The following is a 23,099-nucleotide window of genomic DNA, read 5'->3' on the forward strand; positions in this document are numbered from 1 at the left end:
GCAAACGTTTTGTTCAAATTAAACTTTATTTTACATAATTCATATTCCAAATTTTTGCATGCAATCGATTAAGACACTTTTACTTTGTATAAATTAACTTTTTATAGCCAGGAAAACGTATATTCAATCGAAGTTGATCAGATTTGGCAACTCACTTTTTTAAGTGAAAAATAAAATAGTTTTGAGGTTATTTTAAGCCAGATATTTTAGCGCAGGGCACAAAATCATTGCTACTGAAAATGAAATGCTCAATGAAATTAGGATTCATCACTAAAATTCATTCTTTTTGCTCGGTTTAAATTTCCTGAAAATCCACAAAGACTACGCAATCTTTTGCTATCGAAGCGCATGAAATCAGAGGTAGTCCGTTGTTATGCTGTTGCTAAGCACAAAACTTACGCACGCGCACAGTCTCTGTTAATTGGCAGGTCCTGGTGACAAGGCACGTGGGGCCGTGGTGAGTTTTCCCCGCATAATATTGCTATGGGACCATAGGAGGCGCATAAAGTTGATGAATAATTCATGTTACATGCTCGACAAAGCTCCCTGCGCTGCACGGGCTACAAGGGTCTGCGCGGATGAAATGAAGGAGAAATGTCACATCACACAGTTCGGCCCCGTGAAATTTGTCCAATCAGATGATGTGTCGTGGGGCCAAAAGCGAATACAGGATCATATATGTCGTATACAGTATCTTTAGTGGTGCGGAAAAAATTGGGGCCGGACGGCTACAGGTGGATCGTCACAATTGCGAACAACACAAAACACGTGGCATAAATATTGCTCCGTAAGAACCTGCCATTCTTAGCTGGGTTTGCAGATTCAAGCAAGGTGGAATCTTGCTTCATCGTGCAAGTGTGCATTGCTTTCTAGTTTATAAACGGAGATTGCTTCAACTGGCGTACAGAATGTCTAGTAAGTAAAAACAGGTAGCCTGTAATGTTCCGTTCGCGGCTACCTCAGGAACACGTCGCATTTCATGATTTTTTTTTAATGTTAGGTCTAATCCTACTACTACCCTGACGACGTAGGTGGTCAATGTAAAGTGCTATGTCATCATGGTTATTGCATCATGTTTGTCGCTGCAGCCGTTGTTTTATCAGACAAGCAACAGCATAAGAAGATCGAAACGATTTCCCATACATGTAGGCCGCGCTTATACTTTGGTTAGAAGTAAAAAAAAAAGAAAACAAAAAAGAACAAGAAGATTGAATTTGATCGATCTCTGTGGTCGCTTAGCCTAAGTCGTGATTGTTCAATTAATTTACTTACCGGTAGTACATGTATCTGCCTATAACCTGCGCATACCCACAGGCTCAGGTAATTTTCATTTCAGTCAACGTAATGGTTGGGATACCGGTACTAAAATGAGTCAGCCAGCTCGCATGGTACTGGCGGCAGAAGCAGGCGGGGTCTGCCCCCCACACCTTTTGCAGGTTCTATAATTGGGTCGACCTAGGGTCATAAGTCTGGCACTTTTCAGGCCTTTTTTTGTTTTGACCCCCACAAATTTAGTACCATTGGAAAGAGAATTTCAAAAGAAATTGAATGGTAAAAAATTTAGCTCAATAACTGTTAGTATAATGAGGTTTAGCCCCACTAGTGTGGCATATGGACTCTCACTCCCGCTCCGCTAAGTGAAGTTATGATTTTTTTTGTTCTTAAAACTAGGTGTAATTAGTGTGTCACTTTTTGGGGGTGAACACAAGTTTTATTTTCATCAGTATATTGAACCACATGGAGTCTTCTTCCTCATCGGTTCCACTTCCAGACATGCCAGAGTTGGACAAAGATCTGTAGTTACAGAGGAAGTGTAAAGTAAACAATATCTTTAATTATAGAGAACTTTATCCATAATAAACACAAGATACATGTACATGTATACAGTAACAGGACAGTTGAGCTGGGCTTGAAATTTTTAGTGATGTGTGAAATAAATAGAGCATCATCAATAAATAGAGCTATAAAAATAGGGGACCCAGTCTGTCTGGTATCATAAGTTACTTTAGGTCTGTTCATGTTTGACAGGGTCTTTTGATAACATTTCATTGAAACAAAATGTGTAGTTTATGTGAATATGCGCTTATTTGCATCTTGTTCCCTGTGCACCATGCACATGCATGCACCATAACTGTGCACAGTTGAGGAACAGCACGCCAATACAAAGGGGCTGTTCGGCACCAGTTTGACATTGATTATTGACAAAAAAACAACTTCCTTTTCTTCCTGAAATTTCAAGCTTCCAATTAAACTCTGGAGTTGTAGGATATGTTTCAACAGAAAAATGCACATTTTTTTGTTACCTTTTTGTAGCCTTAGTAAAGCAAAACAAGGCTTGACGGTGCTTTAGTCAAGGTAGTCCATCAACATGGAATGAAAACAAGCAATCAATGTGCAAATGAATGAATACTTTAATAAGTTTACAAACTTTGTGAGGGATCATTATAGTGGTCCTCAAACAATTTGATTTGGGTAACTGCTGTTTGTATTTTTCAAATTTGTGGGTTGGATGTTATATCCCAAAGTGAATATTTTTATCTTGCTGTGGTTCGTGGAAAGGTGCCCAGGTACTATGAGGAGTTGAGGACACCTGCAGCTCTGAAAGTATTTGAAGATAAATGATTGTGGCAGTTTCCCTGCATTAGAAAGTTTCCATGTAAATTAAGACATGAAATGAAGTCATGCAAGCTCTCTTGGATATTATTTGCCACAAAGATGGAGTTGACTTGAGACCAAATTGGCCTGGGCCGAGTTGACTCGGACCGAGTTGGTTTCGGACGGAGTTGACCTGCACCTACATGTATTCCAGCCCTATGTACATGTACATGTACATGACCAATAGGGCTGCAGAATTTTGCTAGGTGAGTACTGTTTAGGTGTAGTGAAAAGCAGTTCTCAAAGTCAATATAATATAGGCTTAACTGATGTTCTTGCATTATTTAAGACCAACGACATCTGAAAAATCCTAGCTGAAAAATCCTCAAAAAGTGCTGAGTCGTGTTGACTCAGCAATCCTTTTATATTTCAGGTGTTCACCTCCAAGCAGAAAGTTTCGTTTTTAGCATAAAGCAACAGGAAGCATTATTCCCAACCAGTTTGCCAATTATTGTTATTCAGCATTAGGAATTTAGTGTTGACTGCTGAATCAAAGGAGAGTGTATTGAAATCAAGTGAAGCAGATATCTTCACTCTACAGACCACTCTCCATAATTTATGAAAGCATTAGAGCCGTGTTTGAGGAAAATATTTCTGCCTGTGATGTCCATGCTATTCTCTATGATAAATCCTTTCGGTTGATCCATTGGAAAAAATTCCTGTAGGATATCGCTATGGTGTGGATCCAGGGAGGGTGTTAGTGTTCAATGCCCCCATTGCTATTTGACCTATTTAAAGGTTGGAAGACCCCTAAAAAGCATAATAGGGGTCTTTTTTTAACAAAAATTTCCTGAATCCCAACCCCCCCAAAAATTGGATCCACCCCTCATGACACATGTGTCTTGATTTTGCCAATGACACATGATTCTACATGTATCTCCCAATAAAAGTTCATCCCCTAAAGAGTAAGACACAAGGTGACATCATGTCATATCCTGTGATTATAGCTGGTGTCATTCTCTACCCAGAATGTACATTTATGACAGTCAGGTTGTATATGTGACCCATTCTTGAAAAAGTGGGATATGTCCTCTCTCTGCTACATCCCCATTTGATGTGTGGATGATACACAGATCTGGGACAGCATGTGTTAATTTCCAAGATAGAAATTGATATATCACTTCCTATCAGCCTTTGCAACAATTGTTATAAAAATAGTTCAGGCAGGGATACATGTTTCTGACATAACTGCTACCCTACTCATGTACATGTAAAATGCAAGAACAGAATTTTAAAAAACTGTAACGATGCTGTATTACTGTCTTTTTAAGGTAGAGTTTTTGCCTGGTAAAAAAATAAAGTTTCCTGCCCTCCTTTTTGAACAAATGGAGGAGACCCATTTTCTTGTTCACTCAAGATGGCAGATTTTTCTTGAGATGGCAGATTGAAGATTTTCTTGACTCTCCTCAGTTTTTTAAATGCTTTTGCAGTCTCTGAAAGGTTAGGAATATGCATGCAGGTACATGTAAATGTAGACAGTACACTTTCCATATATGTAAATACATTTTCAAACTAAATACATGTCTGCTACATCGCAATTAAATGGAAAAAAAGTAAAAAACTGATATTGAAATAATGAGGCGAGGATTACAATTATATGTAGCTAACATGTAGAATCTTTCATACTTTCTTCCCTTGGCTGAGTAACCCATGTATGGCTTTGCCCAGGTACATGTACGTGTACATGTCAAGCAGATAAGCATGATAAGGAAGAATAAATGACCCTTGCAAAGTTCATGCTGGTTGGTTTTTTGGTTTGTGGGCAAAGATCACCGTTACATGTATTTCATAATACCCATTGATTATTGTGTAATTTTTCTGTGTATCTTTTGGTTGGCTCATGTTGAAAAGTTGTATGTGGTCTCAAGGCTGTATCATTAATAAGAGAGGCATTGTGGTTTTTTATTTTTACCTACTGAACAAGGTAGGGGTAGAGGGGTATATAAATACAGGCAATGTGTATGAATGTATGTTGAGTAATGTACATAAAGGTGCACACGTTGTATTCCCAGTAGTAACAGTTACATATATACATGTACATGTACTATTGGAAGCCGAGCTGAAAATAAACTCCAAGGATATATGTTTGCAAAGCCCTGAATCGACCTTTGAAAACCTCGTTCAGATTTTTACCTTGACAGGTTGATATTTTTATCAAAAGTATGATTTGTAGAAACTGTTCATCGCTGAAAATACCTTTACATGTAGTTTGACGGGTCAAGGACATCTGATAGGGCTCAGATAAATATTAGGGCTCCAGGAGGGTTCTGAATATTCACATATGAAATTATTTTCTGAAGCAACAGTTTGTTAACTTCATTGTGCACAATTTTATCTTCAGCAAATTTGCACAGTCGAGACCCATCTACATGTATACAGCTCCCTACTGATCTCAGCTTGGCAAACCAACATGTAGAGTTTGCCAGGGGTTGCAGTGTTGATTATTTATTATTAGGGCAAGTTAAACAATGAGTTGATCTTTTATCATGTTAGGTTAGTTTATCATGCTTTGGAGATTGTGATTGTGGGTGATGGAAAACTTTGTCATCGTTTTCATGTTGCGCTGGCTGGACACAAATGAACTCTGTGAATTTCCACTCAAAAGCAATTAAATACAAAGCCAGTATGATATTTCGTGAAACAAAGTTGGCTATTTAGTGTGTGTGACTTTGGGATACCCCCTTTTGCTGTCACTGTTATCTTTGACAAATCGTGCACCCACTCAATAATGCCTTTTTTCTACCAGAGAACAATTACACAATAATTAAAAGAGCTCTATTGTCTAGTAACAAAATTATGTATAACAAATTTCAAAACCTCCTTTTTAGTGGTAAATTAAAAATGGTTCGAATACAGTACATATGTAAAACATAAAGCATAGGCATTGTGAACTCACAATGTGTTAATGAAGATATGAGGTACATGTACATGTACATGTATGTTCATATTTTCCAAAGCCCCAAAGCACTAATGTCTCTGTCTTCATTACCAGTAACTCCAGCCAGATGGAAGTGTACATGTAAAGACTGCCATTTTGCATGGAACGGAACGGATATGATATACATGTACATGTATTTTCACATGAAAAATGCTCTGTGATACATGGTACTTGTGTGTTAACCAACTTCCTGTTTGACTGTTGGAAGCTTTGAACAAGGCAGAGTTTGAGACATATACATTGTAAAACACCTCATTCCCAACCAACTTTGGTTTGTCATCAGCTCTTTGGGAGTCTGAGCTGTTCGTGCAGAGTCACATGTTTCTGATTTTGTTTATCGAGAGTCATAACAAGCCCTACTAAAATCATCCCGGGAGACATGGGACTGCGATTGTTACAGCAGCTAAAACATAAATGATTGATTTTGAAGGCCAAGTTAGTGTTGTGTTCAAGTCCATCACAAGTCCCTGTAAATCCGTGTAAGGCCATCACAAGGCATTCAGTATTAAACCAATTCACAAACTATTCAAATGAGCTTTGACAAAAGCATCGCTTTTTCATCATTTTTCATCCTGTTACTTATGATCCCCCCTTGCAGAGGGACTTGTGAAAGGACTGTTGGTTGACTCAGTATAAAACTGGAGCAAGTTATTCAAGTTGGTTGTGGTATTCACAAATTGATGTGTTGAGTTTTCAATAACAAATGCCTGTATCAGCATTTGAACATCAAAAAGACAGTTGATTTTTATTTTTTGGGTAATCTTTTGATAAATTTAATGAGGTCCTTTATAGATTCAAATAAGTGTCTCTTCTGTTCATATTCACCAGATTCACTGAGGAAATGGGTAGAACCAGATGTGAAAACAATTTATCAAACATTTCTTTATGAACAACAAACAGGTCTCTGGGTTTAGTTCGATTACTGTAACTGCATGCATGAAGCCACGTTCCTTTTCCTCACGGCTGCTGCCCATGCGGTTGTGCCAGTTGTAAGTGGTTCCCCTTTTGGTATGTCATTTGTGATAGAACATTCTTTTTTGTGGGGGGGGTGTACTGGGCCATGACCATTGATGGGCATGAATGACGAGGTACGTGTACAAAGGGTTGTTTCAAGCATTCAATTAATTTTCTGCACTGATCAGGCTATATAAAGGCCCATATGAGTAACACTGGGTGCACGTACCTACCACTGTGTTTCCTTCCTCCTTCAATTTAGTTTTGCTTATTGTGCGAGCTGGGCACTGAAGCCAGCCAGCTTTTGTGATGGACTGAGACGCCAGGTGGAATTCTTTTGTTATTGAGTCATTTTACCCTAACCCCAGTGTGTATGTAAAATTGTATTGAAATTGGAGGATTTGGGAGTGTTAGGGCCAGTGTAATTAATCAAAACATTTGAAGCAAGACATGGGATGGAGAGAACCCTCCCCTTTGTGTTGGCCATTGTTATACCAGAATCTCAGGAATTCTGTCCAGACATCTTAAGATTTTTAAAGCCAGATTCAAGAACTTAAATCTGGTTCTCACTGTGATTTTATTCTGTCACAGCAATTCATCTCCTACATGTACAGTAACTGAAAGTCCAGTTGATATTTGAATAGTGTAGAATTCAGATAAAAATCAGTTTATGATACATGTATCAAGGATCAGTACTGACTTCTGTGGACATTAAATGAAAACATTGTGTAAAATGACTTAATACCACTTTGAAAAGAATTTGGCTCTTTGGCTTTATCTTGCACACGTATGTCATTACCAGATTACTAACCCCCTTTGCAGATATATTTGTGGGGCATAAATGTATCTTCAGAAAAATTCCTTTCAGAAATATTTTCAAAGGTTTACATTGCACTTTACATGTACATGTATGTTGGCAGCGCGCTGTGCACTGTCTCCATATGAGACAATGGCATTCACTTGTATCAAACATTGGCTACAGCTCTTCACCATGTGATCAAAATTCAAAGCCATAGTCATAGGAGATGGGACTGGAACAAGGCTCCCCCGTCATGGGCCACAGCGTGCAATCATGTGTGTGAGCTATACTGATTAATTAAAACCCTCTATTCTATCATGATGTCACACATGTTTCCATATTTTGTGCATATACCTATTGCTCAACGAACCTAGTAGAAAAGAATTTTGAATTTATCATATTGTGTCGGTGAGATACATGTATTGCAAAACCCTTACAAAATTCAAATTATGTACAAAATCATCACTTCAATTTTCATCTACCGGTATAGCACATCCGGGTGTAACCACATTCCAAGTTTTAACCCAGTCAGACTAAATGTAGGGCTTTGAAATATGCAACTTTGCGATGACATCACTCTGCGGCATACAGCTATGCAATAAATATAAGGACTATGCCTAGATGTATGTCAAATTTGAATGATGCTTGACAAAGATTAATAGGTGGAAAAGTCGATGGGCTTTGGTCCCAAAAGAGGAACCCCCCCATCTAAACAATAAGATTTTTTCACAAAGGTTGCCAAAAAGCCCAAAATGAAAAAGTACATCTGTGCACAAATATCCTGGGCACCTTGATTTCACACAACTCATTTTGAGACAGCCTTAGGTGAAAACAGTGATACAAAGATACAAAAGAATTGTTTAATGTGAGGAAATGATTCTGAATCATAATCAAAACATGCAGTGAAAGGAAGATAACATCGGGGATATTGAGCTTGTGATAAAGTGACTAAATAAGAGAAAAACTTTGTTGACGAAAAACAATCCATTGTACTTTGACTCTTAAATCAACCATACTAGTTTGAAAAAGACAGTTAATTATACAGAGGGTGAAATGCAGTCTTGAAATCCCATATGAATGAAACAGAATTATGATACATGTATGACAAATGAAAAGATCAAAAGTAAATTTATTCAAAACAAAAGTAACTTTGGAGTATTAGGAAATTAGAAACCTCAATATGAACAAAACTGAATACTGAAATATCTTTGTAAATGTAAAAGTATGTTGAATTTTTTTGATTAAGTATAAATTTTGAAATGACTTAATATCAGTGGCAGCACTGAACAATTTTTCATTTCACGTGTCTCACAGCATGTTGCAAAGGCAAGGGCCCAGGATACAAGAGCCCTCAAGAGGCCATGAAGGGACCAAAGGAGGAGATTGTCTATCTGCCTTGTATCTATCGCAACACAGAAGTCAAGAAACCAGACTACTTGGCAACTGTTGACGTTGATCCACGCTCATCAACTTACTGCAAGGTATTAATCAGGGCAAGACGTGCTTGGATCACTTTCACTTTTGGACTAAAACACATGATAAGTATAACTTAATTAGGTTTGTCAAATTTACATTTTAAAAGACTGATCCTCGACTTACGAATCCACAGAAAAATGGTGGATGAAACACACCGTAGACCATCCAAATCACTTTGTAACGTAAACAAAATTTCCCACCCCAAAAGTTTTGACCCAAAAACCCTTAGAAGAAAAAAACAATACTCACCTACCCAACCTACTTTTTTTCCATGTAACAGGAAGCACAACTATTATTTTGTTTGGCCTAATTTTCCACTTCTTTTTAACATTACCTAGGTAATCCATCGTCTTCCAATGCCCCACATGGAGGATGAGCTCCATCATAGTGGCTGGAATACCTGTAGTAGTTGCTTTGGTGATGAGAACATGAAGCGAAACCGTCTCATACTGCCCTCGCTCTATTCTTCTCGCATCTATGTGATTGATGTGGGAACTTCACCACGCAAACCTCGCTTGCACAAGGTACAAACTCTCAATTGCTCTCTTTCGATTGATTCAGTTGACACAGTTATATATGCATATAGCTTCATCAAATTTCACTTGAATAGCATTATGAACAGCATGATGTGTTGATGAGCAATATGCAGGAAATGTACAGTACATGTACTTGATGGAATGGGCTCTTTGCATTTAGGCACCAATTTCATCTAGTCACCAAACATAGATATAGCTTCACCACTTGCTGCCAGGGAACCCCATTTTGAACACCATGGGTTTATACGCAGAGCTAGGGTGCCTGAAAATTTGGGACAAAAGAGCTGGTCCGTGTAACAAAAGACTGTACTTGGAACAAAAGACCTGCTGCTGGGAATTGTCATCATTTTGGGGCTTGCATTTTTGAAGGTGATCAGTCACTGTTTTTAAACAGTATATCACTGTTTTGGGCGTAGCGCGCCAGTGGATTAGCACCGTACCGCAGACAAAAGTGCTCCAGGGCCCTATTGATGAGCAACACAGCACTGCTACATGCTAATCCAGCCGTGTTTGAAAAGATGCCATTGGCATTCACTGGGGACAAAGGAAATTACGCAACACCTCACAATTTTGGGCTCTCTTGACAGGGCGGCAGGCCTGGCTGAAATATTCATGAGTCATTGAAGGTTCCTGTCAGCTAAGAGTAGCTACCAAAGAGTCATTTGTGTTTACGTCCATTAAATGAAATGATGAATTTTTGAAGAATTTTGAAAACTGAAAATCTTGAAAATCGCCCGTATGTGTGCACTGCATTTTTAAAAGCACCTGGCAGCATGTGGTTAATGGCCAAAATAATTGCCATGTGCACGCATCTACTGGACAAAAACTGGTTACTTGCCAAAATGAGCATCATATACATGTACTGGTACTGCAGGCACCTGCCTCTCAAGTGATTGATTGAAATGTAGAAATCTGCTTAGACAAGTTTAGTGCCAAGCATTTAATGAGATTCATTTAGGAGCAAAAGATAACACTGCTTTTTTCTTGTACATGTAGGCTTTGGTAATTGTCAAAATTTGCACATACATCAGCCTCCTGTACCTTGACCCTATACTCAAGGAACAAAGCACTGGCTTTGATTGATTGTAAATTGGATCAAGGGTTCTTTAGATCATATACGTGTAGACTCGCTTCTTTTACTCTTGGATATTAAGGTTGTTGAACCAGAGGAAGTTGGATCTGTTGCCGGCCTGACGAACCCACATACCACCCATTGCTTGGCAAACGGCCAAATCATGATCAGTGCTATGGGGGATGCTAAACGCCCCGGAGAGGGAAAAGGTACAATGCACGTGTCGTCTGGTGTATGGATGGATAATGGTAGCTTGCTAGTAAATGTGATGTTATACATGTAAATCTAGGTGATTTTTCATCTTCCTGGATGAGTAAAGCATGAGCACATTTCAGCAAACCAGTTATTAAACCATAAGTTTATTTTCCTGGTTTGATAAAGCACTTTAAGACAGGTTTATTGTCCTGAATATTCAAGTTGAAATGTGGGACAGACAGCTAGTTTTTGTAAACCACTTCATACTGAATGATGTCTGAACTTGCAAGGATTCTTGTTGTTGAAACGGGGAGTGTTGCTTGGTGTCTGTACTCATCTTCAAGCTCGAGTGATACCCATTGAGTTACCGGTAATACACACACACACAGGTTTTACACGGCCAGGGTTCCCCCCAGGATTTTGCAAAACTGGGGGGGATTTCCATTGTGGTTTACCAACATTTTGCGAAGCCATGGCGTGGGGTTCAGACCCCGCCCAAGGGCCCCGAAAATTTTGAGACTTTATAGATGCTCTCAGCTGCATTTTAGAGCATTTCCTGGGTTTTTCAAGTACCTTTTCTCAGGAAAAAACATAACAAATTCAATATTTTGTTTATTTTGGATATTAGTATTTTAATAAATGACCAGTTTCCTTTCTGGACTACTAATTAGGCCTGTAGGCACAAACAATGACAGAAGGAGTCATTTCAAGTTTCAGACATGCAACAGCATGTGGTGGCTGTTTAATCAACGATATAAACACCCGTTTATTCAGTTTTTATTTTAATACAAAACAGTAGGGATGTGAAGCAGTATTTATACATGTACATTTAAGGAAATGAGAAAGTTACCCTAAATAAATGCATACATGTTCAAGTTTCATTCATAGCATGGCCCCTTTCAGTAGGCCAAGCCATGAATAATTTTCATCCAACTGATCAAGCATGTCAAGTGAACTGATGGTTTTATCATCTTATTTGGTAGGATGACTTAACCAAACTATAACTAGTTTTCACTGGTCTGACTGGATAAACATCCTGGTAAGAAGTTTAGGGTGGGAAACATGCTGATAAACCAGACTGTCAATATAATTTCCATCGTTCTGATTGGATGAACCAGGTGGTTTCATTATCCTGGATGGCAAGGAGTTCTCTGTGGTTGGTCACTGGGAGAAGGAAGGCCACAGCTCCCCTTTTGGATATGATTTCTGGTATCAGCCGTTCCATAACGTCATGATCAGCACAGAGTGGGGCGCTCCAAAAGCATTCTTGAAAGGATTTGACCCTGCTGACTATGCTAATGGTAAGTCTGTTGGGTGTACATGTAAAAGACTCATTTTACACCTACATGTACCTGTCTGTTTTGGGTTTGGTACGCTGAAAAGTACTGGGGTAAGTAAAGGTTTGAACTGAAAAAAAGGCACTTACATGTAGATGCACTTTCACCTTTCCAATGAAACATGTACAAAAATCAGTCCATGATTTCTAACAAAAGATGAAATTTTCATATCTTTCAGTAAGAAAATGTGGAACCTTACCAATCTTTTTTGCATCTTCATGGTGGCTGTTGCACACAGGCAAAATTAATTCAGAAGTTTCCTGGTCAGTTTTAAGACCAGACATATCATTATCTATGTGTATGCAGTTGGTTGTCATTGACAATCGTATGTGGAGTTCATGCATATAAAAATTAACTGAACTATAACAGATCCACCTGTTGATTTTGAGGAGACAGATTGACTGAAAGGATTAAAGCAGTGGCATCGCGTTAAAATGTGAAGCAACCAATGTTAAACAGATATGTTGAAGAGATACATTGCAACTGAGCAAAACCAAATCTCTGCCACATCTTTGAATCACGATATTGCAGGGTTGTATGGTCACACTCTCCACGTGTACGACTGGGAGAACCACACCCTGCAGCAGAACATTGACATGGGAGATGAGGGCGCTATCCCACTGGAGATCCGTTTCCTTCACAACCCCCTGGCAACCGAGGGAGTCGTTGGTTGTGCACTGAGCTCCAATGTGTTCCGCTTCTTCAAGACTAGCGTAAGCAGCATTAAACGAACAGGACATTTGTGAAACACAGACCCGTGCATACCTACAAATGCGGTTAAATGTTCAAGGACCTGATAACACTGTGTCCTTTATTTCCTAACCCTTCATTGGGCGGCTTCATCTTGATTTGCATGCACATATTGCAGTGTATTGTAGCGTGTTAATGTGTTCACAAGTGAAAGGCTGATCTGTGATTATGTAATTTGTTTGTATAGAAAGGTGACTGGGCAGCCGAGAAGGTGATTGATGTCCTTCCTAAGAAAGTAGAGGGATGGGCTCTGCCGGAAATGCCCGGTAGGAATGTCATATAAGCTTAGTTTGCGGCAAGCAAAATTTTCTGAGTAGGGAATAGGCGCAAATACATGTACAATTAAATGACTGTTCAGCACTCGGAAGTAATCTCAACATGAAAACCTGTGGCGTACAGGCAGCATGTAGCACAACGTGTACTCGTACTCAAGGAAGGGACATACTTGTTTCAAACGACAGAGCACCAAATATCTGAAGAAACAAACATGGTGACAGACTATACCCTCAGTCATCTTCTTAGTGACCATCTTGTGCGTATACCACCTCTGAGGTAATGGTATGCCATTTTTGTATCACCCATCTCGGGTGTTAAACAGCGAAGGCATGCAAGTATGGCTACTACCTGTTGCACTTTTAAACGTACCCTTTAGTCAGTGTTTCCATGTGTACATGTACCTTGGCATCTCTGTTATTCCATATTGCTGGGGGCATGTTTTCATGACCAGAATCATGTTGGTGCTTTGGTCGTTGGTTCTTAATGTGTGCCTGTGTATGGGAGACGTCTTTTCTCCAACCACTGCAAACAAGAATTGAAGATAGGATTCGGTTCTTTACTGGTTCAAAATGGTGGAAAATAAGCAGATTCTTCTGTCAACTTCAAGGTGGCGGAATTGAATGAATTTCCAATGTTGTTGTTTCATGCATCAAAGTGAAATGGGTGTTTTCTCTCTTGAGTATGCAGAAAGAGCGTGAGAGTAGTGGTGTAAGATGTGCTGAATATTAAGTAAAAGTTGCTTTTGTCAACTATGCTGTCTGTTATACGAGAGCAGATCCAGAACCCAATTTTTTTGAGGGGAGAGACTTGTTAGAGTGGAGTAAAGTGTGGCCTTTTTTTTCATCTGGGGCTTCTTACATGATTTTGGATGGAAAGGAAATGAAATACACAAAACACCTTTCATTTCGGGGAGGGGGATACTCTCTGAGAGGAAGGGGCCATGGTCCCTGTTGGCCTCTCCCCTTCCTTAGCCCCCCCCCAGCTGCTGTGAGTACATGTACATACCTTGTTTCTGTCATAAGACCAAACCGTTCATATGTTTCTTGTTATCAACTTTAAGTCACTTATGGGTTTTTAATCAGAGTCACAGAAAATGCCGCAGCATACCTAGAACTGGAACATACGTGTACATGTACATGCCCATGTACATGGGCACTGTTCAGTTTACTCTGTGCAATCCTGGCTTAAGTCAGTTTCTTTCATATTTGTAAAATGTTACCAGTTTCTTCTTAACTCCTTGTTATGCATATTTCTTTTTGTTGCTCTAAGAGGACAAATTTGGGAATTCCATTTCATCCCATTTCAATGTTCTCCACAGTAATACAAATGTCAGGTGTCTGTATATATACGTGTAGTATGGCTTCAAAGCATTTTGGGCATATCAGTGCTTTGTGAATCAAGGCACTGGTGTCCACTCTGACTAGAAGCACGCCTTCACTGACAAAGTAGAGACAGGCTTGTGGGGAGTTTCAATCAGTCGGGCTCAAGCATATACCTGCCAAGAGTGCATACAAAGGCCCATACATTCTCGAAGAAACTGTGAGTTAATGTGCAGAGGAACATCATAGTGCTATGTAAGGGCACACCATATCTTGCTCCTGCCACCGGGTAGGAACTTTGCACAAAAGCGATAAACTCGAATTTGTGACTTCTTATCAGATAATCACACTCTCAAAGGGTTGCTTATGTTAAGGTTTCCCTCGTATCATTTTCTGTGATTCTCATTTACATATGCATGCAAAACTTAGAGTTTCATCTGATCTTCTTTCATCTTGTTAAACCTCAAGAATAATTAAAAACAGTGCCTATTAGCCAGGCTGAGAACCAATCAATTGAGCCGAACTATTTTGCTCCCAACTTGTAGGCTTGATCACTGACATCCTTCTGTCCATGGACGACCGATTTGTTTACTTCAGCAACTGGTTCCATGGTGATATCCGCCAGTATGACATCAGTGATACCCGCCACCCCAAACTAGTTGGCCAGGTACATACAAGGGTAATTCCAGAAATTAGGAGTCCCTGTTACATCTGACCTTTGTTATTTGACATTGAAGTATGACCGGAATTGATTTCAAACTACTACTCTGTTTGGCATGTAATTTGCATTATTCATCACTTTTGGAAATTAGAAAATGTGTTCTGAACTCACAAAATCACATGCCAGATGTGACAGGGAATGAAAAAAATGGACCCCTAATTTCTGGAATTACCCACAACAATTTAATAATGGTCTTGTTTGTAACAGTTTGCTGACTCGAAATAATGATCGGACAGAATGTGCCAAGCACAAAGGTAGCTTGTGGAGGTACTGTTCTTTCTGCATGTTTGTCATAGTCATATTTTTGCCCACCTGTGACTGGTAAAACTTTGGCTGTACAAAGGCACAAGAATAAGTCATGAGTGCTTTAAAACCTCACACCAATATCAAAACAGCAATATGTACATGCTACTACCGAAAATTAGGTGAAATTTGACCCAGTTTAGATATGGGACAAATTGTACATTTTGAGGCAAAACCAGACACCAATTAGGGATACGATATAGTCTCCAAACTTTGGCCACTGTACAGATAGTAGATAAAATGACAGCTCTGCATTGTGCCTCTGACAGTTCCCCAGGCATTTTATGGATCACTTTTTTCTTTCATTTCTCTCCAAACAACTTACTGTGTTTTTAAAAGACAATCCACAAGATCAGGCATTTTTACACAACTCTCAAGATTGCATTGATTGTGCATGTATGTCACCCAAACAGTTACATTTAAAGACCCCATCAATCACTCTGCATATCGTGGTCTGGTCCCCTGTGGACTGAACACTGAGTCTGATATCGCTACAAACCTAAGTTTCAGCCTCACTCTTACTGTAGACTGACCACTGCTAACAGTGTCATTCAAACGCAGTGTAGCAAGCCTTGAATTTGGTAGTCTACGGCAATCTACCTACCCAAACAGTCACTACATATGCAAATTTCCCATCCGCCTATTCATTCGCTGAAAAGATAAGAGTAGGCATTCTCTAGTAGACCTGACCCACACTTAATGTGGGGAAGGAATTTTTGGGGCAAGGCCACTTTGGCCCGTGCACAGTTTGGAGGCACCAAGGCCAGATAAAATCTGTAAAAGGGGCATACATGTAGAGGCTAAATACCAATATTCATTCATCAAAAACTTTTGGCAGTCAGAACATACACCGCACGCACGCCTTGTGCACGTACATGTACATAGACCTTAATGTGAATCAATGTGAATTGTGTATCACACATACAAGCATGGAGAAAGATAAAGTCAGGCGACTCTGTCGGTAAAATCTGCCACACGTACTCCTTCTGGAATGTGAGTGTACAAATAGAGGCATTTATTTTTGCAGCAGGGGTGTCGCTGCTTGAAGTATCAGCACATTACAGACCTGTGCCTCTATATGTACAGAGGTGTACTGTATATGTACACTGCATGCTTTGTGCCGACGTACAAGATGTACAGTACATTCAGTGCACTCACAGAAATGAGATCGAAGCTGGTATGCGTTACAATGTCTGTGCATCTATTCTGAAAGAGTTGAAGGTAGCCGATGGGGGGGATGACATCGAAATGCACCTTCAATGGGTTTGTAATAGCATCTGAAACCAAGGATTTTCATTTTTTAATAGGCTTATGGATGTTTATGGAAGAGGTAAGCATAGGGCAAGGCAAAACTAGCTGTCAGGATGGAGATTTTTTATGGGGCATCTCGGCCAGTGAGAAGGGCAGCAATGGCACTGGCCGTCGTGGCCATTATTCATTTCAAGGCCTGGTCTAGAGATGAGCAGTGAATGTATCCCTGTGGCTTTCTGATGTCATGACATTCGGTGTTGGATGAATTAAACACGTACCAAACATCGACTAATACGAGGAAATGTCATGATGCACTTTGGAATCATCACACATGTGCATTTTTAAACTGAAGAGGCACGAATGTTTAGAAAAATCAGGGACGGTACCCTATCCGCCTAGAGCAGAAGCACCTCCAATCAGTTGAAAAGTGCCACGTTGGTGGGGAGTGTCGGATCAAGTGCCAATTTATAGTGACACATGCACGAGGCATGCATTTCATAATTCATAATTTCAAAGGAACCACTATTGCTAGGAACACTGCACCCTCTCTTGGTCTTACTTCAGGGCAGATTAGTGGAAGAGGCATGTACACCCGCACAGGCTTACCACCTGTTCACAAGCCTGAAGCCACTGTATTAATGGCTTCTAATTCTGGTTGCACAATGAGTCTGTCTATACATTTCTCTATGCTTGCAGTAGTGGGCACTGGCTGATGACAGTGAGGAACTTCAACCTCTTAAGCATATGACACTGCTGATTTTGGACATACAATTATCATGCGTTCTTCCATGTCGCAGATTTTCCTGGGTGGATTGATTTGTTCGGACACACCAGTGAAAGTGACTGACGACAAGGAGTTGACCAAGCAGCCCGACCCACTCTACATGAATGGCAAACGCATCAACGGTGGCCCACAGATGATACAGCTCAGCCTGGATGGCAAGAGACTCTACGTCACCACCTCCCTGTATAGCGGTTGGGATAAGCAGTTCTACCCTGAAATGTGCAAGTGAGTAGTGCTTTGTTTGTTGGCGGTCCAAGTTCTCAGAAGAAGACTCAGGGGGTTGGCAGGTGCTGATTGGGACAGAAACACAACACCGCATAAGCAGCTCTCTCCAAAATTCACACTCAAACAATTGCCATAAAGTCTGTGGTTGTGTGTGAGACGGACAGCTTGCAGCATTTTTTTGCTCACTGTAACTGCACAGTTTGGGTCCTTGTTCACAACAGTTCAAGGTACTATGTGAACAAAATGTTTGAGACACTGGAATCAACCTGCATGAGTTAGCTTTTTGTTGTCCTTTGTCTCTTGCAAGTGTGACCTCATTTTTCTAAGTTGCTGAGTGAGACCCCTTGCAACAAACACTAAAATAATGAACCTATAGGGTCTTGTGCTAAGTAGCGGCTGGTTTGATTGCCTTGAACAGCCTCAGCCTGTACAGCTCCCCCTCCCTTAAGACTTCTCCAACCAGTACCTCCTTGTTTGCCCATTCTAGGACTGGCTCAGTGATGATGCAAATCGACGTGAACACCGACGTTGGAGGTCTGACGCTCAACAAGGATTTCCTGGTGGACTTTGGTGATGAGCCTCACGGGCCCGCCCTCGCGCACGAGATTCGCTACCCAGGGGGAGACTGCACATCCGACATCTTCCTCGCTTCCACCGCAAACCTGTAAAGACCACACGGTCAGGAAGAACAGCTTCATGTATGGTCAAGTCGTTGTCCTTGACCTACTGGCATTTTTATCACATGGTTTCACACCATATACTGACAGTCAGTGAAAAATGCACCACTTGTTACATTCTGGTCTGCTGGTTCTATCATATGGCACTGCAGTATTATGGCCTGACTATGAGGTCAGGACAGACATAGTTAACACTGGTCCATGAAATGTGCGAAATGCCCCGTGTTTGTTTCATCCTCTTTCATCATAATAGGAAATTTGATAATACTTATTTCAAATACCAACATTCAGAATGATTTCTTTGGGAATTTTCATTGGCTGTTATTTTATTTTTTCCCCTGGCGGATACAGAAAATAAGACACAGATTGTTAGCACAGTTGGAGAAGTACATATGTAGGTGTAACAGATGGTGCTTTTTGACAGTACAGTATATGGACCGGTAGAAGAAATACTATTTGGCAGTACCGTATATGGACCGGTAGAAGAAAGACTAACAACATTTATAATATGTTTGCTGGTGGAGGTTCAGAAAAACTCAAAGCTTTACAAGATCTACTAAATGCTACCAATTAATAATAAAAGAACAGAATAAATGATGAATGAGCAAAACACCTTGATAAAATTTATTATATGATTGTGAAAGATTTATATGCATGTCTACATATATTTTGCAATGATGTAATGTTGAAATTGTCAATGTGGAAAGTTGTTACAAGAATGAAGCATTAAGACAGATATTTTTCTTATCACTAGCTGGCCGCTGCCAAGTCACAATATTAATAATAGAACTCATTGTAACATTTTCAAATGGCAATCACGAAATGATACGGAAATCTTAACATGAACTGTGTATGGGGGGACTGACAGCAATTTGACATGTATGTATGAACAGCTGAAATGACTTTGTTGACATTTGAACTTTGGTTGTCATTTTGCAGGCTTGGAGCAGTGTTTTCTAGTCTTTCAAAGATTGTGGCTTTTGGCAGGAACCATTTCACATTACATCTAGTCGTCGGTGTTAATTGGCAGGATTGTGCATTGCCAACTACTTTAAAAGGCTGGACATATTTTTGAAATTTTTATTTTTTCAAAGCTTCACTTTTTGTGCATTTTGTATTTTTCTTCAAAGCATGAAACCTGTTTGGAATCCTTTTGGTGTAAAATGTATTGAAAAGTGCACTTTTTTGAACATTAGAAATCACCCAGGCTGTTCCAAACAAGTAAGGGCGTTGTTGATGTGATTCAAGATGGGAGAGACGCTGTTCAGATAACATGTTTTGTTCATGTTTAGATTTTTCTGTTCAAAAACATCCCTGAAAATGGGTTGCTTGCAGGCTTGTTGCCATCTACCCAAAGAACATAAAATCACCAAAGAAATGAAAATTTCAACAGCAAAATTTATAAAATTCCAGTGGTTATTTGTGCAAAAATCAGTGCAACATTGAGGTTGGATGCCTGGGATGACATTACAGTTGCATTAGCATAAAAACCAAAATGGCTCCAAAATATGAATTCAAATGGTAAAACCAAAATTGAAAAAAGGTTAATTAAAGCATAAAGTGTAATTTCAGGGACATTACAGTAGTTAAATAATTGTATATCATGGTTCCTTGAAACTCAGTTTTTCCTTCCTCCATGGATGTATGGGCTTCGTTTATAAATAAGAGATGGGACAGCTAGTTGCAACACAGCAAGCTTAGAATGTAGGTCCAGCATACCTCGTGCACATGTTTATTTACCAGTGTACATGTAAAACGATTTTAAGAAGGCTGCTACCGAAGTGAATATGCCACTTGCACAATGATGTGTGTGAAAGGCATATTAACGCAAGAACCAACACGGGAGCACACTCCATTCATTTGCACTGCACTTTCTGGTTCACAGTGATGTCACACTTCGGTACTCGACAGAACCAGCCAGTGTATACCTTGTATTAACTGGGGCCTAACGGGCACATCCTTGAAGTTTTCGGGGGGGGGTCAGGCTGGAGATTTTTTTAAATTGTGTCATTTTTGTCTGTACATCAACAAAAAACAGTGATGAAACATTATATGACATACACTATTAATGTACATTTACAAAGGTATTGGTGTAAGCTTGCCTTTGCACACGTAAGAGGAATGTGCGGGATGCTGTCTTGTTTTTGAATTGACATTAGTTATTTTGTATTTTCCGTAAGTTTTTCTACCTTATGGTTTTTTTTGTCTCAGAGCAGCAGGGGGGTTGTCCCCCCACCCCCTCTCCCTGGATCTGCACCTGCCTAATTTCATAGCCCTGTTCAGTAGCGGATTTTGTATTGACAAAGCCTTTAATTTGTCTGTTTCATAGACTGTTATGCAAAAGCTTAACCCCCGGAAAAAGTTTCTTAGTTGGTGAAGTTTCCATGCAAATGAAGGCTTTTGCACATCCACACTGTGAAAAAGTGCTTAAAGCGCAACTTTCATGCTGTTAATTAAGCTAGCTGTTTTCCATAAGCAGTGCTGTGAAATTTGGCCCTGAACTTTGTTATCTCATGGGGAGGAAAAAACTTAAAAGCAAAAGACTTCAAGATATTGCAACTCCCAGAATAATTGCTCATACCATAGTTAGTCAGGCTCTGTATGCAGGGAGATCACATGTTTATCTGAAAATGCCTAGAGCTGACAGGGTTTGTATGGGCAGCAGTTACCCACCTACGCGTGGCACATGTCAGTCCTGCCACTCTCTCTTTACCAACCCGTATATGTACGGATCCCCTGTAGCATTGATCATGCGCATTGTTGGGGTACAATCTTTTACATGGATCCCTCTTCCTTCAGTTCTTCCTCGATATTTTTTCTCAAGCAATTAGAATTGCAATATATTTTCAGATATTGAATTTCTGTTTTCCTAAACTATTTTTTTGTATTTGCAATGGTGCTTGAGCTTTCTGTTTTGCTGTTACTGTGACCTTATTATCATTATGCTAATTGTTGAAAACATATATCACGGTGTGATGATTCCCTTTTTTGGGGGTTCTTTGTATGTGCTGATTAATTCCATTTTAATTTTTAGACTTTAGCAATTTAGTGTACTGATGATAGTGTAGTGTACTGTTTTTGCTTTATGGCTCACCTAGCAAATCTTTTAAGGTATAGATAATTGCAAAACATTCATTGTGAATGTTAATAATTTTGTCAGTACAAATGATGATCTGGCAGTGACTTGTAAGATTGAGTTTTGGCAATGGCATAGCCAGGCTCGGAGGGGGGAGTCCTCCCAGCTCAGAGATGTTCATAGAGCAAGTTGAGACATAAAGTGTCACCATTGCTGGAAACAAACTTGCAGGTGCATGTGCCTGTGTACACAGACAGTCCCATTACATATAAACGGCCATTTTGTTCCCAAAATCTGAAGCTTGCAGTATTCTCTTTATGTAGGTTTTGTGTGGTAGCCATCTTGCTGAGCAGTTCTTTGTTCTACTGGGCAACCTCCTTCGTGGAACAAAAGCTCTGCCCCAGCTGTGTCACTTGGTTTAGGAGACAGTATATGGATTTGTACACGGCATACATGTATGCTATGCTTGCAGTTTATGTTCTCATCATATGGTACATGTATGACTCTTACCATATATGTTATGTACAAGTTGAGTTGTGAAGAATCCGGCATAAATTGTGATTAAAAGACTTCTGCTTGCATGCAAATCAGTGGATTGTCAAAGGTGTCTTTGTATTTTGAAAACAAAATGAAAAAAAAAATTGTCAATATTTAAGGACTTCAAATAAGAGTTGTATAGATCGAGGCATAGTTAAAGAAGGCACTTAGTTTTACAAGTTTATTTTTAGATTACCTGACTACTTTGAAAAGCAATTTGTTTCACCTTGTTTTTAGTTGGTTAATTTTTTTTCCAACTGGAAGAAAACCTTGAGGCATTTCTTTCTTCAATCAAAGGAACTACGTATGCATATTTAAGTGCATATATCTCAATATCTTTAGAAAGCTAGGAGACTATCTCTGGCTTGTCTAAGGCTGACAAGTTGGGCCTGGCCATAACTCTGCAATGAGAAGACTTTTCTTATATCCTTTTCTTATATCCTTACTTTTTTCTTATATCCATGGCAGCATTTGGGTAACCCACTTTTCTCTTTTTGACGGAAGAAAAACTGGCAGTGGATGGGCAGTCACGTTGATAGGTAGTTAAACTTGCCGTAGGTAGATGAGTTCTGAGTAGCCTAGAGTTAAACCTAGCCAATTTATGCCTGATGTTAGGAGGGATTTTGTTTTGCGGAGTTCATTGGTTTCCTTTTCCCCGTTGATAAAGCTAGTTTGAGGAGCCTCTAGTTTTCAGGACTGGGACACTGAGGATTCTTGAGACATTGCAGTACGTTATGACCATATGCTCCTCCCACCAGTGTCACTCCCCTCGCCATTTGAAATTTTGAAGTCACGGTAGGCCTACAAGCCCGGTAGTAGTAGCGCTCTCTGGGGCCCTGAGAGAAGTTTTCACCCTATAGCTGAAAACTACATGCAGGCTATGCTGCTTATCTCGATCCTGTCATCCTAGTAACGAAATTCCAGGATAGCTTTGGGAACGTTAGCGCTAAATTGATTCTTATGGGTCCAATTCGGTATCAGGGGAACTTCGGGGAAGCGCTCTGTCAACCCCTATCATTGATCCGTGGCTGGCGGTATACATGTATGGCGACTTTATACGGTTCCTATCCGCTTTTCCGATCCATCCCTGTTGGCTCTCCTTCTGTTTTTTTATGAATCAATAAAACAATGACATTTGTACGTTTAATCTGCTCTGTCATGTTAATTTGTTGATAAGTACATGTACGTCGCACATCAATTGTATTTTTTATCAAGATG

At 39.8% G+C, this 23,099-nt stretch overlaps 1 protein-coding gene across 1 annotated transcript; it reads left to right on the plus strand.

Moving 5' to 3' along the window:
• Positions 1-578: 578 nt before the first annotated feature.
• selenbp1 (selenium binding protein 1) lies at positions 579-21,934 on the plus strand. Its single transcript, XM_022249880.2, has 10 exons — positions 579-915; positions 8,661-8,827; positions 9,161-9,346; positions 10,513-10,639; positions 11,744-11,926; positions 12,494-12,675; positions 12,900-12,978; positions 14,853-14,974; positions 17,380-17,591; positions 18,079-21,934. Exons 1-10 carry the CDS (start codon positions 909-911, stop codon positions 18,257-18,259), a joined length of 1,446 nt encoding a protein of 481 aa, XP_022105572.1. The 5' UTR covers positions 579-908; the 3' UTR covers positions 18,260-21,934.
• Positions 21,935-23,099: the final 1,165 nt, after the last annotated feature.

The sequence above is a fragment of the Acanthaster planci genome, linkage group LG08 (assembly GCF_054643075.1).
Source record: "Acanthaster planci isolate LZ-2023a linkage group LG08, COTS_SCS, whole genome shotgun sequence".
NCBI classification, from domain to species: domain Eukaryota; kingdom Metazoa; phylum Echinodermata; class Asteroidea; order Valvatida; family Acanthasteridae; genus Acanthaster; species Acanthaster planci.